The following is a 20,289-nucleotide window of genomic DNA, read 5'->3' on the forward strand; positions in this document are numbered from 1 at the left end:
TTGCTCCTGTGGTGTAGAAGAGTGTTTCTGTTCTAATAACACCCCGAAATATGCTAAACCAAAAAAACATGACACCTTGTTTTCCTGCACTATCAGGGAATGAAGAGAGCAGGTGTGTTTAAGCTGAATGGGCAGTGAAGATTTTAAACACTGAATACGTTTCAAAAAGAACAGAGCACTATCATGAGAGGAGACATGCAATGCAACACAAGTCATTTTAAAAAAAGTTTATTGAAAAGATGAAAAGGGGTAAGACAGCATGGCAGTTCAGCTGTGGGCTTTACTATAAAAGAACTTACTATAAAACAAATGGTTTACAGTGAACATCCGCTTGCACTTTGTGAACAAGATCCCAGTCCTCTCCCATCCCATCGAAACACGGTTTGGCACGGATGTGTAGAAAGGTCTGGCCAATTCCGAAAGATCTCTGAAGTTTAGGGGGATGTACAAAATACAAACATGTCTCAAATGACATGTATTTTACAGTAAAAATTCAGTACAGTAAAAAAGATACATAGCTTTTCCTCCTTGTGTCTAAAGTATTATAATACACTGGCTTTAGAAAAAAACACTAAGATTACCTGGCATGCACAGACCTCTCTAAAGCAAAAAGTAAAACCTACACTAAAAAAACAAAAACACTAACAATGAATATTTCAAGAAAGGCCTGTATCTTTTATTTTCACCTTTAGGAAAAAACAATTGCATAACTTTAAGAAATGCATTAATTGCCCTGGGGAAAAATATCCAAATGTTTATCATGAAGGAAACATTTACTCCCAACCTCACAAAAGTATGAACAAGAGTCAAACCTTTTTACAAAAAAAAAAAACATTGCATAGTCATTACAAAAAAAGGCATTATTGTATACCAGGTAATTATTAATTTATTTTCTTCTACTTTATCAACACTGGCCAACCATGCATTACAAGGTCAGCATTACAGACAACAGCCAGCGGACAGCCTAAGGGGCTACCAACTGTCTGGTACAAAACTTAGCTACAGCAAATCCACCCAAGGCATGAAAAACTGCTTCCTGGCCTTTTAATACCCAGCACTTGGGAAGCACATTAACAACCTCCACCACCATTCAGTGGCTAACAGTGGATCTCTACTCCACCACCTCCCTCAGCGTGACACCCCTCAATATAAACCAATGATTAACAAAAAAGTGTCTGTTTAAAGTTAGACTGAACATACCATGTCTCCTATCTCTTAAGCTACATGCCCCAAGTTAAAGAAAAAGTACCCGAGACTTTACTTAGTGAAATCATTAAGCATAAAGATGATAGCTTTTTACCAGTCAGTCTTCCTCATCTCTAAAGATGATTTGATAATGTGGCGTCTGCATTTTATGTTGTCCAGAGGGACTCGAGAGTCATCTACTGACTCGCAGAAACCCAAGAGCTTTCGAAACTAATTATGGCAGTATGTTCCAGTGACAGGCAAAGGCCGAGTACGCTCACGTATGCACAGTACACACTATTAAAACCTGCGTATGAAAAACCCTATTAGAATTCATAATAAAACAGCCAAGGCACAGGTAACAGGCAGGATGCTACTGAGTCAGTCCAAAGAAATGGCATGTGCTTGGCTTTAATAAGGCTCTTCATTACAAAGGGATGCAGGGTATAGTAAACCACTTGCATCTAACAATTTCTGTGCAAAGGGGACTGCAAAAGCAACTGCTCTGATACAAACAGTAAGCATGTCAGATAATGTGAATGAAATGGAACTGGACACTTTCTGGTCAGGGTGGAACTCATTCTTCAAATGAAACCACACGCTGACACCATATTTGACTATAAAAAGGATTTTACAAGATTGACTGCCCAGAATTTAGAAACGTTTTTCAATGAGTTTTATTTACATTTGTATGGGACAAAACAGCACATATCCACCAGAATGTAGCTAGATAGGTCACAAAATGATGTTAGGCCAATAAACTGCTCATCTAATGACAAAAAAAGGATTACAGTTCCTAGCATATCCTGTCTGCTAAATCTGTCAAGAAAAGGAAAATACCAGCACATACAAACTGCCTCAATGCGAAAAGAAAATACAAGTGCCCTTGTTTGATTCACTATCACAAGGCCACTTCAACAACAGAGCCCCTCTGTCCACTGCTGCTTGTATTCTGAAACTCTCGCTACTCAGCGCTGGAGATGAATACATTAGCTTTCAAAATAAGGCAGTCTGGTCTACACAAGCCCAAAATCAAATACAGTCAATAGGCTGCCAAGCAATTATTTCAATATCCAGACAGCTATGAAATTTCAGAGCTCCCCAAGGGGGACTTCTGAAAATTTGTTGGCATCAAGTGTCTTAAAAGCATTACATTTTTATTTATACCCCACCGCCTCATGTTTACTGAACTTGCCAAAGCACAAAAATGATCTGTGCAGGACAAAACATCCTTGGAACAGCAGGATACAGAGCAAGAATGTTCTACAGTCATCACTGGCTCATCTTTTACAGTGATTCTAGTTGTGAGGTGCTGTCAACGAAGAAAATGTTTCCTTCTTTAAAGGCATGCCAGTTTCAAATTAGCTTTTGATACAATATTTAAAATCTACAAAAATTACATTTGGCTTACTGCAAGGCCAGAACTGCCTGCGAGTATTTCATTTTTCCTTCTGCATCAATACTGTTACTTCAGTCTTTCACATGGTCTGCCAGCCCAGCAGTAGAGAATGTACAGAAATGAGGCAAGAGGTACAGAGCACCAACATTCAACTGTGTGCCAACATGATTACATAGGAGATACAGTATTATCTTATAACAACACTGGACAGCACTCCACTGGAAGGTCTGTTCTAAACCCTCCAGGTCAGGCAACAGATTACTTACTAAAGGCAGCTATTTTTAAAATCTTTCTTAACTGGAAGTGTTTGTTTTTGGAAAACTAAAAATAAACTATTATTGATTCTCCAGAAAGAATTGGGGGAAAAACCTCTAAAGCTTATTGCACTGCCACAGATAAATGGGGTAAGATGAGCTTCCAGGGAAAATGCTAATAAACGTTTAGGTTATATATTACTACCTCCATTATTAGCAGACTGAACTTCGATTAGCAGCTGTTAGGAATCAGCTTCCTATTACATGGAAGTGCATTAGCAAAAGAAGAGTGAGTTTCCTTAAGCTAAAAATCCATACATCCTAAAGGAAGGCACCACATTAGACCTTTAACAGAGCTAAACAGTCAGATGAGAGGTACTATTGCAAATTATCATGAGATGAACCAGGAAATGCAAGACGTTTTGTTAAGTATGATTAGCACTGACATCATGAAAGGAACAAGTCAGAGTATCAGGAGAGGCTGGGGAGAAAGTCTAATTCAGACCGAGGTAAAAATGGAAAAGAACTGCATCAGGCAGAAAATCATGTCTGTCCTTACAAACAGAAAAAGAAAAGCCATAAAGTGTCACTTGTACTCAAGAGCCCAGATATCTTTCTCAGAAAAGTGACATGATTTGTATGGGTTTAATAACTGTGGGGAAAAACATCACAGACACCAAATTTAAGATTAATATATAATGCCTCTAAAAAAACTATTAATGGAAAAAAATCCCAAATAATTTCTGTACATCTATAAACAGATCTTTACAAGATTAATAAAATGATTTCTATCCCTTTTGCAAGCATGTGGCTAAATAGGAAAAGAGAAATAAAAACCTTTATGGGTACCTTAAAAAAATGGCACTGTGGTTGACAAACATGATTGTTTCACCGTTGTAGAATACTGAAATTCTGATCCTGATTTGGCTGCAAATCGGTTAAGGAGAAAAATAAATAACTTTTCTCCCCCACCACAAAAAAAAAAGAAAAACTGGTAAGAATTCACAGAGGCATTATACAAACATATCTATAAAACCTTTACAAGCCATAAGGATTTAATACTACCGTTGGATGGGCATAATTAATGGGTTTCATTGGAGACCTGAAATCTGTCAAACTTCTTTCTTTTAAACATAAAGTGGTCTACATTCAGCCCTGAGATTAAGCTATGTACTGTAGCTGCAACACTCCGGCACAGCACACTACAGCACAGGTACAATTCAGTACAAGTCTGACCAGCTGCAAGTCTGTGCGTATGCTCTCCTAATCCCTGTTTGTTGGGTTTTTTGTTTTTCACATCCAGCAGCAGTACTAAGTCACAAGGCAAAAAGTGTCAACCTTTGCTATTTAAGAACTTTGTAAGAAACATACAAAAATTAAGGCCTGACGGACTGGAAATCTTCTGGCCCAAAAACATTTCCTAATGAAAAATATCTGAAGGCTCAGTGTTTCAGCCCTTTCTATTTCGACAGCAGTAAAGGCTCCATGAGTTAAGACGAGGGCTGTGCCGATACTGTTGCACTGCTGTCCTAGAACACCTCTCTTGCTGCTTATGCCCCCATCCTGAACCATCTTCTCAATTTTCAATTAACAAAAGTTATTAATAACAAGTGACTGCCTTCTATGAGGCATCAGTGGTTTGAATTGAATCAGCAGAGAAGGGAAGCATAAAACATCGAAAAAGGCAATTTTTATAGACGTTTCTAAAAGAATAAAAATAAAAAGGGGGAGTATCATCTTTACATCACTAGGTCGCAAAGGCGTACAAACTTTAAACATTCTGAAGGCTGATGTAGATGAAAACTCTCCCCTCCAGGACAAGCCCCTCCCCCACCCCCACCCCTCCTCCCCCACATGAAATAATTTTTTAAAAGGTTACTGAAAATGGAGTAAAAAGACCCAAAAAAAAGTCCTAGCTGAGCATCACTGCAACATGAGCTGCTTGAGGTTGTCGTGTAGGATGGTGTCCTTGACGTCGCGGAATACCAGACGAATGTTCTCTGTGTTAATGGCCGTGGTGAAGTGGTGGTACAGGGGCTTGTGCTGCTGATCCCGGCGCTTGCTGCGGAAACACTCCACCAGGAACTTCTGCACGTCGGCCAGGCTGTGAGAATCCCCTTCGTAGTTGGGGAAGTAGTCCTTGATGGCGACAGTTTTGACTTTCTCCTCCAGCAAGTCCGTCTTGTTGAGGAAGAGAATGATGGAGACGTTGCTGAAGACGCGGTTGTTGACTATCGTCTCGAAGATGTTGAGGGACTCCATGAGCCGGTTGGTCTGCCGGTCCTCCATCAGCACCTGGTCAAACTCGCTGGACGAGACGAGGAAGAGGATGGAGGTGACGCTGTCGAAGCACTCAAACCACCGCCGGCGCTCCGACCGCTGCCCGCCCACATCCACCATCTTGAAGGGCACATTCTTGATCTCGAAGTCGTACTCGTGGATCCCCTTGGTGGGTTTCCGGGCCAGCAGGATGTCCTGCTGTGATGGCAGGTAATCCTGCAGAAAAGCAAGAGAGGGGACACAGGAAGTGAGAGAACTGGTACTGAAGACAAAGGAGTGAACCCAGCACGTCCGTGCACACCCACGAAGTCAGGTGCTCTCGCAGCAGTGTCAGTCTGCTTCATCTGCAAACAAATGTTCCACAAGTATTGAAGCCCGACGACGTGCACATCAAACTTTGCACGCCAATTTTCCCAATTAAGATTGGGCCTGGAAAATAACTCCATAATAATAAACAAGTCGGCATCTCCAATGACTTAAAACTGGAAAATATGAGCCAAAAAGCGCACACTGCTCATTTTGCTGAAATGTGCTTGACTAATGAACACCGGAGACGCAAGTGGAACATCCGCATCTATTCCCATTTAGAGTAAAATGGTTCAAGAGGATACAATGATGAAAACTGGAGCAAACAGAACATATTTTAGGCCACAGACATTCCAGTGATGTGGAAATGGCAGCATATTGTGGGTGTAAACTATGTCCACATTACCACAAAACTATGTATATCGTGCAAAGATAACAGTGATGTCGGCTGCAAACTACTGTGCTTAAGAAAACTGAGGTCACTGCTCAGGGCAAGGCGGCAAACCAGTCAGCGTGCTCTGTCACTTGGTTATTATGACATGTGAAATCTAACAAGCACAAGATAAATGCATAGAATACATAACATTCTAGATAACACCTTAAGAGTAACAATATTATATCTGCACAAAAATATTAAATTCACCCTGGTACCCCTCCAGAAAAATCATATATGTAGCTGTGCTATTAGTCTCTCTCTGCTGCCCTGCCCTGTCTAATAGCTGGGCATTCATTAGGGCACTGGAAGTCTGGGTGGTAAGCAAAACTAATTTGTTGGTTACAAAAGATCCCACACCTGAAACGGAAAGAGTCAGTGGCCTGGAGTAAAATTCAAATTGAATGCACATTAGTATAAGACTGAGCTTACAAAAGAATAGTTTCATAATATTACAGCTCTGTGGTTAGAATAACCATTGAGAAGTTAATTTGGTCGACAAAGTGGTGAGATCAGATCAGTTTAGATCTGTCAAGAAAGATGGCCCCCCTATTATGCAGCCTCTGCAAATTCTGATCTAGGTTTATCGAATCAATGCCACAGTCCCCTCTCCAAAGAACCCTCAGCCTCCTATAAAGAAATGTAAATAACCCAGACAAGTCTGGATCAGCCCCTGCTGCTAGTTTCCAAGGACTCCCCTGTGTAAGAGAAGAAACAGCCTGTAAAGTGTTAACGAGGGGAAAAAAGAAAATAGCTGTTTCACACCATTGCAGGAATTATCTGAAGCTAGTTCCAACAAGCCGAATGCAATGAGAACTGAATCAGATTAAGCGAGAGAGATATGAAAGCAGGAAAATGTAGGAACTGATGCCTGGAATATCCTGCTTGCATATCACAATGACCGACTGCAAAATGTTTTTCTACATAACTAGTTTTAACAACTTGTCAAATCGGAATTAGAATACTGACAACGGCAAATAAAAGAGCAATAATGACTTTCTGTAATGTGGGAAATTCAATGTAGTTAGTCACATGAATGAACTAGTACTTTATGAGCCGAGAAAGGCCAATTCACGGGGACTGGTGTGCAAAGTTTTGATCTTGACAGATTGTTTTAACAGCCTAAGATTTGGTATTTTTTTCACTTTTATGTACTAGAAAAATGCAAGCAGAAATGCAGAACAGTGCATCCTTAAGTTGCTTCTTACCTATAAGAAGGTACGGGTAAAAAAGTTGGGGAAATGTATTGGGGAAGTTTAGATATTTACTCTTAAAGAGGAATGAATCAGGATTTTAACAATTTGCCTTGCCCAAAACTTTAAAATTTCCATTGGCTCTTGACAGAATTCTGAGTCAGCACAGACTACACTGGTCCCATCAGGCTACCAGTCTAATGACATAACCCAGAATGAAAATTAATATGATACAGAATTAAGCTCCTGTCACTCTTTAGTCTGTGCAGCCAAGCTAGACCTCAGCTGATCTCACTAATACGACACCACTTGCACCATGTGACATGCCCACAGCCCTGACTCCACCCAACCAGCAAGGCAGCGACAGAGCGACAAGCCCTGTAAACACTCCAGCAGTCTGCTGCAAGCTCTGGGTGCCACTAGACTGAGGATCTTCTATCCAAACATTTTTCAGCCTAATGACTCATCCAAGTCAGGATCGTGTGCTGGGAGAGTATCCCAGTGAGCAATGGGCACAAGACGGGGCACACACACTGAATGGGATGCCAGTCCATCGTTGGGCACACACAAGGGCCAGATTTCCCAGAAGCCCATTAACATACCACTATGGCCTTGGACTGTGGGAAGAAACGCACACGAACATGGGGAGAACATAGAACCTTTACGGAGACAAACCCCAGGAACTGAACCCAGGGTGCCAACACAGCGAGGCAGCAATGCTACCCCCGGCACCACCGTGCCACCCGAATGATGACCGTTCTCACTGGAAAGAGCTTTGTGCCACCTGGCAAGGGAGAATCCATTGGCATGTATTAAAATGGTAATGACCAAGGTTGTTTTTTTCCTCCCTTATAAATCCCCTGGCCAAATTGCTCCTTCCCCTTCTCTACCATATCTGCAACCTTTACTCTCCCTCTTTCCATTTCTCCTTATTGACTACTCCACAGTCCTTTCACTGTACATTTTAATTCCAACTCACTTTTTTACTCTAGTTCATGGTAAGAATTTTCCACTCCACCTTTTCACCTCAGTCTACTTTGCTTACTAGTTTCTATGCTTACTTTCTCCTTCTTTAAAGTTCTGTGCTGAAATCTTAAAATCTGACATCTTTATTCTTAAGTGTGGCTTATATTAATCATGTCTCCCTAAAAGTAAAACTTGCAGCAACTGCATCATTTTTTCATCTACAAACCTACCAAGGTTTAATAGGACTGCTGATCCTATCAGGTTTTTCAGACTTTTGAAAATGGGACTTTTTAAGGAGGGAAACTTTTATTCATTTTATTCACTTTTTCATTGGGTCACTAAATCACGCAGCAAATTAGGAAGAAACAACAAGAGCTGCATACAGAAAGTCAGTTAAATTGTAAGCACACAATCAGTCTGAATGGAACACTTTTTAGAGAGCTTAAGCACTCTGGGAACTTTCCCAATTGTCAATGTCAAAGACTCCCAACTACACAGAAATACTAAGGTAGCAGTATTTAATTGACATACATGCTACAGATCTTGGTTGATATCTGTACAGAAGCATTCACAGGGCTGTTGATAATCTTAAGATCCTCAAAATTATTGCAAAATCTGACATTTCAAACAACTAACAAAAGTCACAAAGGTGTGCAACTAAAAATCACAGTGAACATATTTTTCAATGCACAACAGGAACAGGAATGAACAGGAAGCTCTGAATTAAATTAAATGAACAGGTAAACATACAGTAAGTGTAACGTATCCTACTATGCCAGCACTATAAACAATTGTGGGTTTTTAGTTCACATATTGGATGACAATGCATCAAAACAGTTATCTCAATGCTGTTTTTAAAATGGTCGGCTCGGTATTATGAAATACTTTCATTTCCTCCTGCCAGCCACATTATTAAAAAAAGCCACATGGATGAGCATAAGAGACCAAATTCTATCTCATCAGTAAAGATCAAGCAACATTACTATTAGAATCTGTTGACAGACTTTCAGCCCGATTAGTTAGAAGATTGGTTAGGAGAATGGGCTGGCCACAGAACAGAATATACACTACCATTCACTCAAATGCTTTAGTGCTTTGAAAAAAGTATGTCTCGCTAGCACATAGAAACCTTTTTCTTTCATGATGAGGAGTTTTATAAAACCACTAAAACACCATGCTCAAACCTTATATCACACCTAACATTCACAAATGGGGTTCTCCCCCCACCTAGAGCTAGTATCATGATATTCAAGGCAGTTTACTAGTGTTTAATGAGGGCTGTGTGATTGCCTGGTACACAGTGTATAGTGCCAGCAGCCATATCACCCTGCAACTTGCAACTGGCAACTCACTGAAGCTCAGCAGGTATGAGCCTGGTCAGTACCTGGATGGGAGACCACTAACACCTCCCATGCTGGAAGAGGTGTTAGTGAGGCCAGCAGGTAGTACTCACCCTGCAGTCCATGTGGGTCCTAATGCCCCAGTATAGTGACGGAGACACCATACTGTAAAAAGGCGTTGTTCTTCGGATGAGATGTAAAACCGAGGTTCTGACTCTCTGTGGTCATTAAAAATCCCAGGGCGTTTCTCGAAAAGACTAGAGGTGTAACCCTGGTGTCCTGGCCAAATTTCCCATTGGCCCATACCAATCATTGCCTCCTAATAATCCCCCTCTATAAACTGGCTTCATCACTCTGTTCTCCTCCACACTAATAGATGTGTGGTGATATTCTGGCGCACTATGGCTGCCGTTGCATCTCCAGGTGGGGCAGCACACTGGTGGTGGTGGAGGGGAAACCCCATTACCTGTAAAGCACTTTGAGTGGAGTGTCCAGAAAAGCGCTATATAAATGTAAGCAATTAGTATAACTACACCTCCTCCATTCAGGGTTGTTCCTAAAGCCAGTGCAGCTGGGATTTCAGAACCAGCCTGGTTTACCTCAAACATCACACAATGAGAGTTTTAGCCTTGTATGTATAAACAAGATTAACTGACCCAGGCTAGTAACCTGCAGAGAACATTTCCTGTCCTCTGACAATACATTGCACACAACCATTACTAAAGACAAAACAAATAAAGTGGACAACACGACTACAGCATAGACCAAGTTTGAAAGATGGGCTCTTATCAGCACAGATTTTTGTTCAGTTATAGATGCTGTATATTTCCTAATCATGGGAAAGCTACAAAGCTCCCGTAGCTATGATAAAAAAACAAACCACAACACACCAGGAAGTGTGAATCAGCACACAAAACAAAAGGTTATTAATAACAGCTGGTCAGGATTTTCTCCCACCAGACTGTCCACTGAATGAATACATTTTCCACTAAAGCCACAGACACGTTTGGAGTCAATCATATCCTGGAATAAATCAGCAGACGCTCAGTCAGTTTTATTTTAAACAGTTACTCCTTAACTTATGTTTAAAGAGTGAACACCTTTTCTCCATATTAACCTGTGCAGTGAATGAATAAGGCCTTTATAAATTCACTCTAAAAACGTGTTTAGCTGAAAGACGTCGGCATACGCATAGATGTTAGTTTGGCAGACGAAGACTCAAGATAAAAGAGAAAGTACTCGGATTCCTAAAGTGAGTCCTGAAGTGAACGTTAAAGCTTTCAAACGTAATGACAGTCACCTAGGAATTGCAACTACACACCCACAGGCAGAACTAAGAAATCGGTCACTTTTTGTTTAGTGAATCTGTGGATTTACAGTAGAACTATTTCTTCTGTTTCTAGGCAATTAAAAGGCAGCAAATCAAAGGCAAGGGACAAATGGAATGCAATCGAGATGGAGAAGTACCTACAGAACATGGGGAAATCACACTGTTCAGCTCAGCCTCAGTGGAAAACAGAAGCACCTGCACTGCTGTGATCACCAGAGCATATCTTGTGGACTGAACTGGCAGGTGCAGCAATTCACTGAATTTATTACCCCATTCACCTGGAGACAGGAACTAGGAAACTCTAAACAGATGCTGTCAGAAGGGGAAGACATGCTTAAAATTTGCTTATGTATAAAAAAGCAATGCAATGAAGCACTTTTGTGTACATAGTAACAAGTTTCAGTTCCCTTTCTGGGCTGAGGACAGTGAGGCAAGGTGCAATTAAATACCCTGCAAAAATCTGACACACCCTGTTGTAGAAAAGCCTGTTTTCCACTACTCAGCGTCGCTGCTAAACCTAAAATGTTTTGAACCGTCACAGCGAAATACATAATTTACACATTTCACTTCAGGCTTCACACGGACAGCTTAGATCAGAACTTTTGATAAGTCAATAGGTGGTGGTCAGTTATCACAATGAAATCACCTGATTACTCATTTGCGTTAAATTCTCATTCAATTGTTTTATCCTGTACTCTTCACAGTTTGTAAAAATGTTGAAAGCAAAGGGATCAGGGTCTTTCAATATTATACAGAACCACCAACATTACAGTATGTGACCCATGGCAGGTTAAAGAACTTTTTCATCCAAAAAACTATCATATAAAAACTCAAAATAAAGTACATCTCTCATAACATGTAGCAAGCTTTCTCATTTTATATGGGGGGGAAAAGAACTTACCGGTTCCCCTAGTTTATCCAAATTGTCCAAGAAATATTTTACCGATTCCCCCTGTGAAAAAGAGAAAGACATTAGACTCATTGAAGTGACAAGATTTGTATGCCAATTGTGAATGACTTAATAAAAAAAACTCAGACATATAAGTATTGGCACAGTTCCTACAATATATAAACATTAAATTAACTAATTTCTCATGTTACATGTCAATGATTCTGATAATGAAATAACCTTTGCAGTTCCTTGCCAAAAATGAACCAGAACCTAATTTATGAATGCATGCTCCTTTTACAGATATCTGCCCACAAAAATGACAGCTGATTACATACCACCTTCCCTAGAAGGTTCAAGCTGAGAAAAGTATGTTCTCAAATACAATTTTTCAATAAAGTACAAAAGAAAGCAAATGTGCGGTGCTTCAATAACACACTTCACTGTATTTAAATGTCAATTTAAACCGACAAGTAAATGCAAAATTGGCCAATTCAAAAGCCTTGAATACAAAATTGTAGAAAGTTAAGTGCCAGAAAAGGATGTCATTTTTTTCTTGACCAAGACAATCGCACACTATCCCAGGTACAAGTCACTTCTACATTTTTTTGGAAGGGGCAGGTTTAATAACATGAATTGCTGAAGTCTTGGGGACAGTATAGGCACAGAAAGTATGCAAGAAGTCAAGGTGTTATTGTTAAGGAAGATAAGAAGTTTAAATTCAATAATGTGTAGAACAAATTAATAAATGTTCATAAAGTGAAAAGCCACTTAAATATCAGTCTTAAATCCATTCAGTAGAAACTACTGCTTTTCTGTTAAATAGAATCTAAACACAGGTTATTACAGGCACTGCAACAATCTTCCACACTAAACTACAATCAAACCCGATTAAAGAGTCGGAGCCTAGCACTGATGTGATAAAGAGGACAGATCAACACAACACATAGCAGGCACACAGACAACAGGCAGTGACCAGTCAAGCTAATCTCAGGCAAAACAAAAAAAACACAAATGACACATCAAATAAGAAGCACTTTATGTATCAGCCTGTACAACTCCAGGATAGTCCAAGCTGCAGTGTAAATCTCTCCAAAGACTCGGAGATCTAAAGATCTAAAGTCTTTCATCACATTACAATTTTAACTGCAATTAAGCTATTAAATACCCCAGAAAACAGCAGGAGGTTCACTGGGTCCCAGTGAACAATTAGAGGTTGGAATGACAGTACAACACTACCATAGGCTGTAAGGATCATGTTAAGACTGGGGTGTTGTGAACTTGCATACACATGTTTTGGAAAACACGCATAGTAAACTCATTCAGTAAATGAGGCTGCATAAAAAGCAATTAGTACTATCAGTTTTTATGTTCAAATTATGTTCAAGCTGGTGATAGCTTGAGGATTTTAAAGGGATGAGAAATTATGATTGTGTGAACAGCTATAGGCTGAAGGAACAAATGGACTTGAAAACTGACCTTTAGAATGACAGTAAAGCAACAGCTGTATGACAGTACAAAACAATACAAAATTAGGTGTACTAGTCATCCTTAACTCATGTATGACTGTTTTAAATGTCAATGCTTGCCTTCAGTTTAGAATAAATGCAACCTCATACAATTTGCCAGATGTCAGCTGTACTAGCACTCTAGTCAATGTGCCTTGGGACAAACGTTATTAGTATAGTGGGTTACATCTGCAAACGCAGACAACACATCTGTGATCTCCACTTCATTATGTAATGATTCTCAATGCAAATTCTCGGTTAACCCCTTCCTCAGGTTGTTTCATATTAGCACACAAACGCCTCACTAAAATCAAGACATACTAGCGCATTTCCTCTGCTGTACACTTCCTGCACTTATCTGCTGCTCTGCAGAGGAAGGACACGGCAGCAAGTGCTACTGCAGGCCCGGCCCTGCCCTGCCAGCTCTGCATGCTGCACCTTCTCTTCAGAGCAGCAGAGGAGATGACAGCAACGGCTCTAGTTACACCTGGAAAGTCACATGCTGGTTTAGATACTCTGGGCTCCCTGGTCCTTTATAATATTCTACCATGTATGACTGTTCTAAATGTTACCCCATGTCAGGGTCTGGGGTCAGACTCATGTACTAGCAAGGTCAATGAGAATTTTACCTCTGCTGGAGTACCTTGGTCCTGACCTTGAAATTCTGTTAACATCTAATTCAGTGAAGGCTGTTGCCTTGTGAAGGCTTGACCTAAAGCACACAGTTCAGCTTCTACTAGCCCAGAGAGGAATAAACTGGAATCCCGCAGTTCAATTTGCGGAGACTGATCTTATTCCACACCTTAACAGCTGGAAGGTGGCCAAGACTGCCTCCAGCACCAACTAGCTTCATGCACATCCTAAACAGCTGAGAGTTAGGCCAGGATTAGAAAATGTCCTTTTCAATTTGTCATGTTTTTCCCCCCCCCACACATGGCCCCTATCCTATTTTTTTAAACCACACTGAGCAAATTCAAGAGATGTAAGGAACACAATTAGTTGGAGCCTTACAGATCAAACATCATAGGCTTCTGTAGAATCAAATGTATAAAACATACACTGCCAAGGAAATGGCAAAATAACTTTCTGGAGGAATGCTGAGGATTGCTATCCTGTTTAAATGGCACAGGGCTTTCAAAGAAGTAAACTGGTAAAATGAGTTCAAGTTGACAGTTTTACATCTTTTAAACTTGTGATTCCCTTTGTGGTGGACTGCCATGAGTTTGCAGGTTCAGCACCTAGTTGGGTGGCACAGTCTGGTGGTCTGTAAAATCTGTAACCTTTCCATTTCCTTCCTTTCACACCCCACTGAAACCATGGCAACACACACAGTAAGGGGGGGTGGTCACTGGGGTGATGTCGTGGTGAAAACAATAATAAAGAAGCTGGTCAACTAAGTGAGAGGAGGGGAGAAACCCAGTCTTGCAGCGCCCTGAACAGATTAAGGTCATTAATCTCCCGGAGAAGAAATCAGTCACATTCTGACAGGCCTATCAGTAACAGGCCAATCAATTCATAAAATCCAATGCATTGGATAGTGACAAAGAAACTGGCGGTACACTGACTATAACAGGAAGTACCTGGTAAACAGCAAGAAAATATACATGCGTCTAGTGTGTGGGGATGTCATTTATTCCTGAATTATTCTGATTAAATGCTGTAATAACTTAGAGCCAGGATCTTTGGACTTTTAAATTCTAGCGTGTGCTCTCCATTCATATTAACTGATTCGACTAAATGCATAATAACCATAATGGTCATTCTTGATATATTGCAATCATCAATAAACTGCCAACTCTAAATAATAACACTTTAAGAGCATGAATCTCGTTTCTACAGGAATAGCTGATGCTGACTGAGGGGGTTATTCTGCCTCAACCTAAAGCTTAACTGCAAATGTATGCTACTGTTATGACCAAAGCATTTTATGACTAACACAGAAAACAAAACTAGTGATTTCTAAGATAGCCATAAACATCAGCATTCTCTGAGCCTGCAGTTATGTAGCATCTTTTCAAAAACAGATGATCAATTCTCAAACAATTTCAATGAGGCAAGCTAATATAAATGCTAGTATGAACTGCACAGATAAGTTAGATACAAAGGCAGATCGGGCTTTTTACTGCTGTAGAAACTTTCTTATAGAAAGTTTCAGAAGTGTAACTGCCTGCATAAGTTAACTCCTGCAGTTCTACTAAACAAAAAATGTGATAAAGTCTGGGTCATTTAATGCCATTAGGAACAGTTCTGACCTTTGACCAGCAGTTCTGAGTGACTATCACATGAGTGTTTTAAGATCAATCCATCAAATCCCTCCAACATCCTGGAATTATAGCTGAGCCCCTACCTTTGCTACTACTTGGCTGCATGGCTTATTCACAGCATATCAATAAGATTAAATAAAGTATCACCTCAAAAAAAACATGTATTTACATATACCTAGAGACTTCATTCAATTGAGTAAAGCATAAGTAAAACAGTCTAACAGATACTTACATTGTATTAAGAAAAAAAGATAACAGTATATTACATAGCCTTGTCTCAGAAGCTCTCAGAAGTTAAGGAAAGTTGGATCTGGGCAATACTGGGTTAAAAGTCTTCTAAGGAAAACTGTTCTCCTACTTTACGTAGTGTTGGGAGACCGTTAGGAGGTGCTCTCCCCTCCATTCCCATGTCAATGTTTTCATGTCCTGCATGTCCTAATTTAAGACAGATCATCAGTAATTCCGTTAGTGGGATCTGCACTCAAAACCACTGATTGTAAAACCCGAGACACCTTCAGATGGCTGAGGTAAAATACTGGAATTTTACCAATGTTTTACCAACTGATCACAGATATGTTGTGTCACACAAGTTTGCTGGAAAGCTCAAGGTTTTTTTTCCATAAACAGTTACATTTGCACGTAATCCAAGTACAAAGTAGTACAGAATCACTCGGCTCATACAGAGCAGGACAGGCAAGTAAGGAAATGACTGGATAAAGCGCATGAGATATTACTCCTCCTTCCCCTGGAAAAAAGTAAAACCTTAAGACCAGACAAGTCAGTGGCAGGAGAGCCACTGGATTTTACCATTAATGAGGGAACCACGCTAAGCAGGTTAACCACTTGCCCAGACAAGAAAGGAACTACTCTACAGGCACAGCAGAATATATACCAACTGCAGGCTTTACACACAGATTTACAAATCCCAATTCAAATAGGTTTACAAACAATAAAAATCATTTGAGTAGACAATCCTGGTATGTCTTACACAACATGGACAGCCATCATGAGTCCTGCAGGTTTATTACTGCCCTATACTGGCTCTGGTTTAAAGTAAACAAAACTGTCACTCTGTTTAGCACAGAGACACTACATAACTCTGTTCACCAACCAAACTGTTACAAACTCTGTCTGGTCTTCAATCTTTCACTCAAAAACAAGTCCAGGGCACTGCTTCATCATGGGCTTTTCAATTCCTCCTGACATTTTACAGAAAGAAGGCTTAAGAAGCTTTTGGTGCAAATAACCAACATGGCCTGTTTCTAACCAACTTTATAGAACTTTCATAAAATGCCCTCTTGTGAGCCAATTACCTTCAACATAAAATTAAAAGTGCCCTGTGATCCTAAAAGGTGTTTAACATGGTAACTTTACACAAGAAATGCTTTCAAAGTTCTCCACCCCAACAATCATAGAAGCTAGCCTGCCCTTTTTTCCTGGCAACTGAATGCTATACAATGAGTATCTCCAAAAAGTAATTAAATTTGTTTGTATTGTGGTAATGGAAATCTCATGTGATGATGGGATAGGATGTGCAGTTTTTAATACCCTCACATAGAGGGTAAAAAAAAGGTGTGAACTTCAAGTTTCCCCCACTAAACCCACCAACAGTAGCTAGGCAAGGCGTTTCACCAACACACCAACTCTAAACATGGTCAAACTGAATATTTTAGGAAAATTCCCACCCTGGAAACTGAAGTCATAGTGAAACATGACAGCCTGTGCTGCTGTACTTTCACTTCCGTGCTGCAGTCAGCGGTGTCAGGTTTCCCAAGCCCAGCACAGCCTCCCTTTCCCAAAGCCTGTTCCTGTAACCAGCCGTCCCCAGAGAGGGGGACCATGATTAAAGAGCGGGAGGGAGCGATTCACATTAGTCTTTTATTTAGCAACAGAGAGTAAACAGACTGGGGGGAGAACCATGCAAAACAGCCTCCATACTGCTCAGTGCTTCGGTGATGGAAGGACAAATGTTCCTGAAAAGGTCCCTTTCCCACCGTAAAGATGATCACACTGCTGTTTTTTAAGACCGGATCATGTGAAGCGCGAGAAGGATTCAGAATTCGAGGACAGCGGTAATGGCATGTTCCTTACACATACACAGTGACACGATCTGTAACCCCAGTTAAGGTGGTACAGAAAACCTGGTCTTATTCTTCAAGGACCAACAGTGCCGTCACTGTCATCATGGGAATGCAGACAGACTTGATTTGTCAGCAATGGGCCCTGGCGTCATGTGTATGACACCGACTTTAACAACTGCAGGGACCATTTTAAAAATCTGTACCAGAAAAAAAAAATGGACTAGCTTTCTGGCACCAATCTTTGATTCAAATCCTTGAGCTGGCCACTGCCCCAAGTTAATTCTGATCTAGTTTATACAAGATTGGAGCCTAATAAATAGTTTCTACACAGGTACCCTTAACTTGTGACGCTCAAATAACAGAACATATGAGACGGGAAAGGACCACAACTGACAATGAACAAATTCAGAAACAATGAGCAAATAGGCAGAGAATGTGGTACAACTTTAAAATAACTATAATTACCTCAAGGTAAAGGGCACTCAATGTTGATCACGAGAACTAAATGTGTAGCAATTTCACTTGACCTCCAGTTCAGCCTCACAAGCCACAGCCCAAATCAATGCCGTTTAAAAACGGAGCTCTCATTAAAGACAGGTGACTGGGACATGGCTAATGACCCTATGTGATGAAATGAGTGCTCGTTAGCAGCACTCCTGACTGGGGCTAGTATTCACACCCGAATACTGAACCCAAATGCTTTCATAGAACAGCCAGTTATCAGTGCTTTAATCCCAGCTAAACATTCCTACTGGGATCATACACAGATTCGGCTCAATCCTGGATTGGAGAAAGGGTGTAAATGTTCTTAAATCCCGTGACTAAACTTCTTTTTTAGAGTTAAAAAGGAAGCTCAAAAGCACAAATCACAAATTTCCACCTACACTATCAAATTCTATTGAATTGTGATAAGTACTCAATATTTATCAAGAAGAATCTAAATTGTACAGCTGTGACATTTCAGATTAAAACTGTACAAAACAATACAATATTAGCCCAAAGACTTGTGCAAATGTTTCATCAGTTCATCTCCTAACCCCCAAGTCCTCCGAGATCTACTTCAATGACATCAGGACCAAACCACAAAGGCGTCAGTGTGATGTCACAGCACCGCGACGTCACCGGTTTCACCTAGCTGAACCAGAAACCACATTATCTTCATTCCCATGCAGGAGTGTCACACGCCAGTTCTTTCAGAACACACTTTGGAAAGACTGCTTTGAAACATCTGCAACACTGCAAAACATGAACCCCATGCCCTTTTTCTATCACTACTAATTCAGTAAGGTGACTGTAGAAAAAGACAACTGTTTTTCTACTTGACTCCAACTCGGAATCACCACTGTTATTTCAATATGACTAATATAATTACTGCTGTCCAGCACTGACTAAAGCAGAACCTCTATCCTCGGGTACACCTTGTCTAGCCAAACATGTTTTCAATACCAACTTCAAAAGAGAAAGGGCCACCGGCGAGAGTACTGCTCTTCACACTGGGAGAATCTAGCATGGCAGGTGTGTACTGTCCTCTGCAGACTGGCCCCACTCGTTCCAAGGGGAGTCTGAGTGACAGCTAGAGAATACAACAGCCTGGAAAAGACCACAATACCATCGAGCGGGATACTGCTCTGCATTAAGCGATTATCATCAGGAGAATCACTAGGTAATAAAATTCTTACCACTTAATGCACTGGGAATGCAAACAGTTAAAAAATCTGAAAAATTCACTGCATTTCAAAAGTGAGCCCAAGTGTGCATACCCAACAGCGTAGGGATCATTAATCACTTTGCATCACTAATGGCATCTTATGACTTATGAGGAATACAGAACACCATGAATTTCATAAAAACACAAAAGGGCAAAAAGTTAGATCACAAGCTGATGGAAAAGGTGGTGAATCCTGTGAATTCACAGCATTACCCTCAAACTTGTATAACCCAGAATATTTTCATGAAACAATTCTGAGCCCTCATGCAGTTAATGGCTCAGGAATTTGGGAAACCCTTCGGGCATTCCTATAAGATTGATCTAATTGTCTGTTCGAGAGGGACAGTCCTTTCAGAACCCCAAACAGAGCAAGCTCCTATTAAGAATTTCCTGAACTGCAATCTCTGCTACAGTGCGATCAGAGAGCAGCCATTAACTGTTCATTTTTCCAAGAACGAGCAGATCGCAGAATGGTGTCAAACCAAGGATTTAGTCTTCTAAACCTAAGGTAAAACATTAGTAGGTACTCATTTGAGTACCTTGCTAACAAGTACCAGATTAAAACAAATGATTTTCTAACAGACATTTATGGAGGGAAACAGAGAAGAAACAGAATAATGTTCCGAGTTGTATTTGGATGAAGAGAAAGAAAAGGACGCAGAATGTACTACAGAGCACCACTGGCAACATGAGATAAATCAATAGCACACTGCACTAAACTCATCTGGACAGGATTTAGCATAGAATATCAGCTTTTCTGCACTACATGGAAAGTGAATGAAGAAACATTCCACTCAGATGATCACGACTCCTCATCTTAGATAACTATTTTGCTTGTTTTCCCTAACTTTTAAGCACTGCAATTAGGAATAAATGAAACTTGCATTTAAAAGATTAAAGACAACTAGCTGATACTAAGTTGTCTACGAAAACATCTCCCATCATCGGAACTGCTGGACCCAGACTCGAGACTCTGATGACCAAGAAAGCTCCGGCAGAGGTTTTGCGGAAGAACGGTGAAGCGCCAGCTGCAATGAAACCTACTGCGTTCCTGCTCATTTCCCTGACCCTGCTCTTCATGCTGATGTTGACCACAAGCTTATGGAACCCTGTCTAGGCCTGGGCTCCTGCCTTTCCCCCATCTTTCTCCGTG

General features: G+C 40.5%; 1 protein-coding gene across 2 annotated transcripts in view; it reads right to left on the reverse strand.

Moving 5' to 3' along the window:
- Positions 1 to 212: 212 nt before the first annotated feature.
- Positions 213 to 20,289, reverse strand: part of LOC148652685 (guanine nucleotide-binding protein subunit alpha-13) — a 34,042-nt gene continuing 13,965 nt past the window's right edge. Inside the window, exons 3-4 of one of the 2 annotated variants that reach the window (XM_088599732.1) lie at positions 11,588 to 11,638; positions 213 to 5,334 (exon numbers count right to left, since the gene is read on the reverse strand). In XM_088599732.1, coding sequence (XP_088455858.1) covers positions 4,762 to 5,334; positions 11,588 to 11,638 — 624 coding nt within the window. In that variant the 3' untranslated portion in view covers positions 213 to 4,761. The remainder of the gene's footprint in view (positions 5,335 to 11,587; positions 11,639 to 20,289) is intronic. The other variant, XM_088599733.1, reaches the window with a different exon arrangement.

This window comes from Lepisosteus platostomus, chromosome 11 (genome assembly GCF_059453375.1).
Source record: "Lepisosteus platostomus isolate fLepPlt1 chromosome 11, fLepPlt1.hap1, whole genome shotgun sequence".
NCBI classification, from domain to species: Eukaryota; Metazoa; Chordata; class Actinopteri; order Semionotiformes; family Lepisosteidae; genus Lepisosteus; species Lepisosteus platostomus.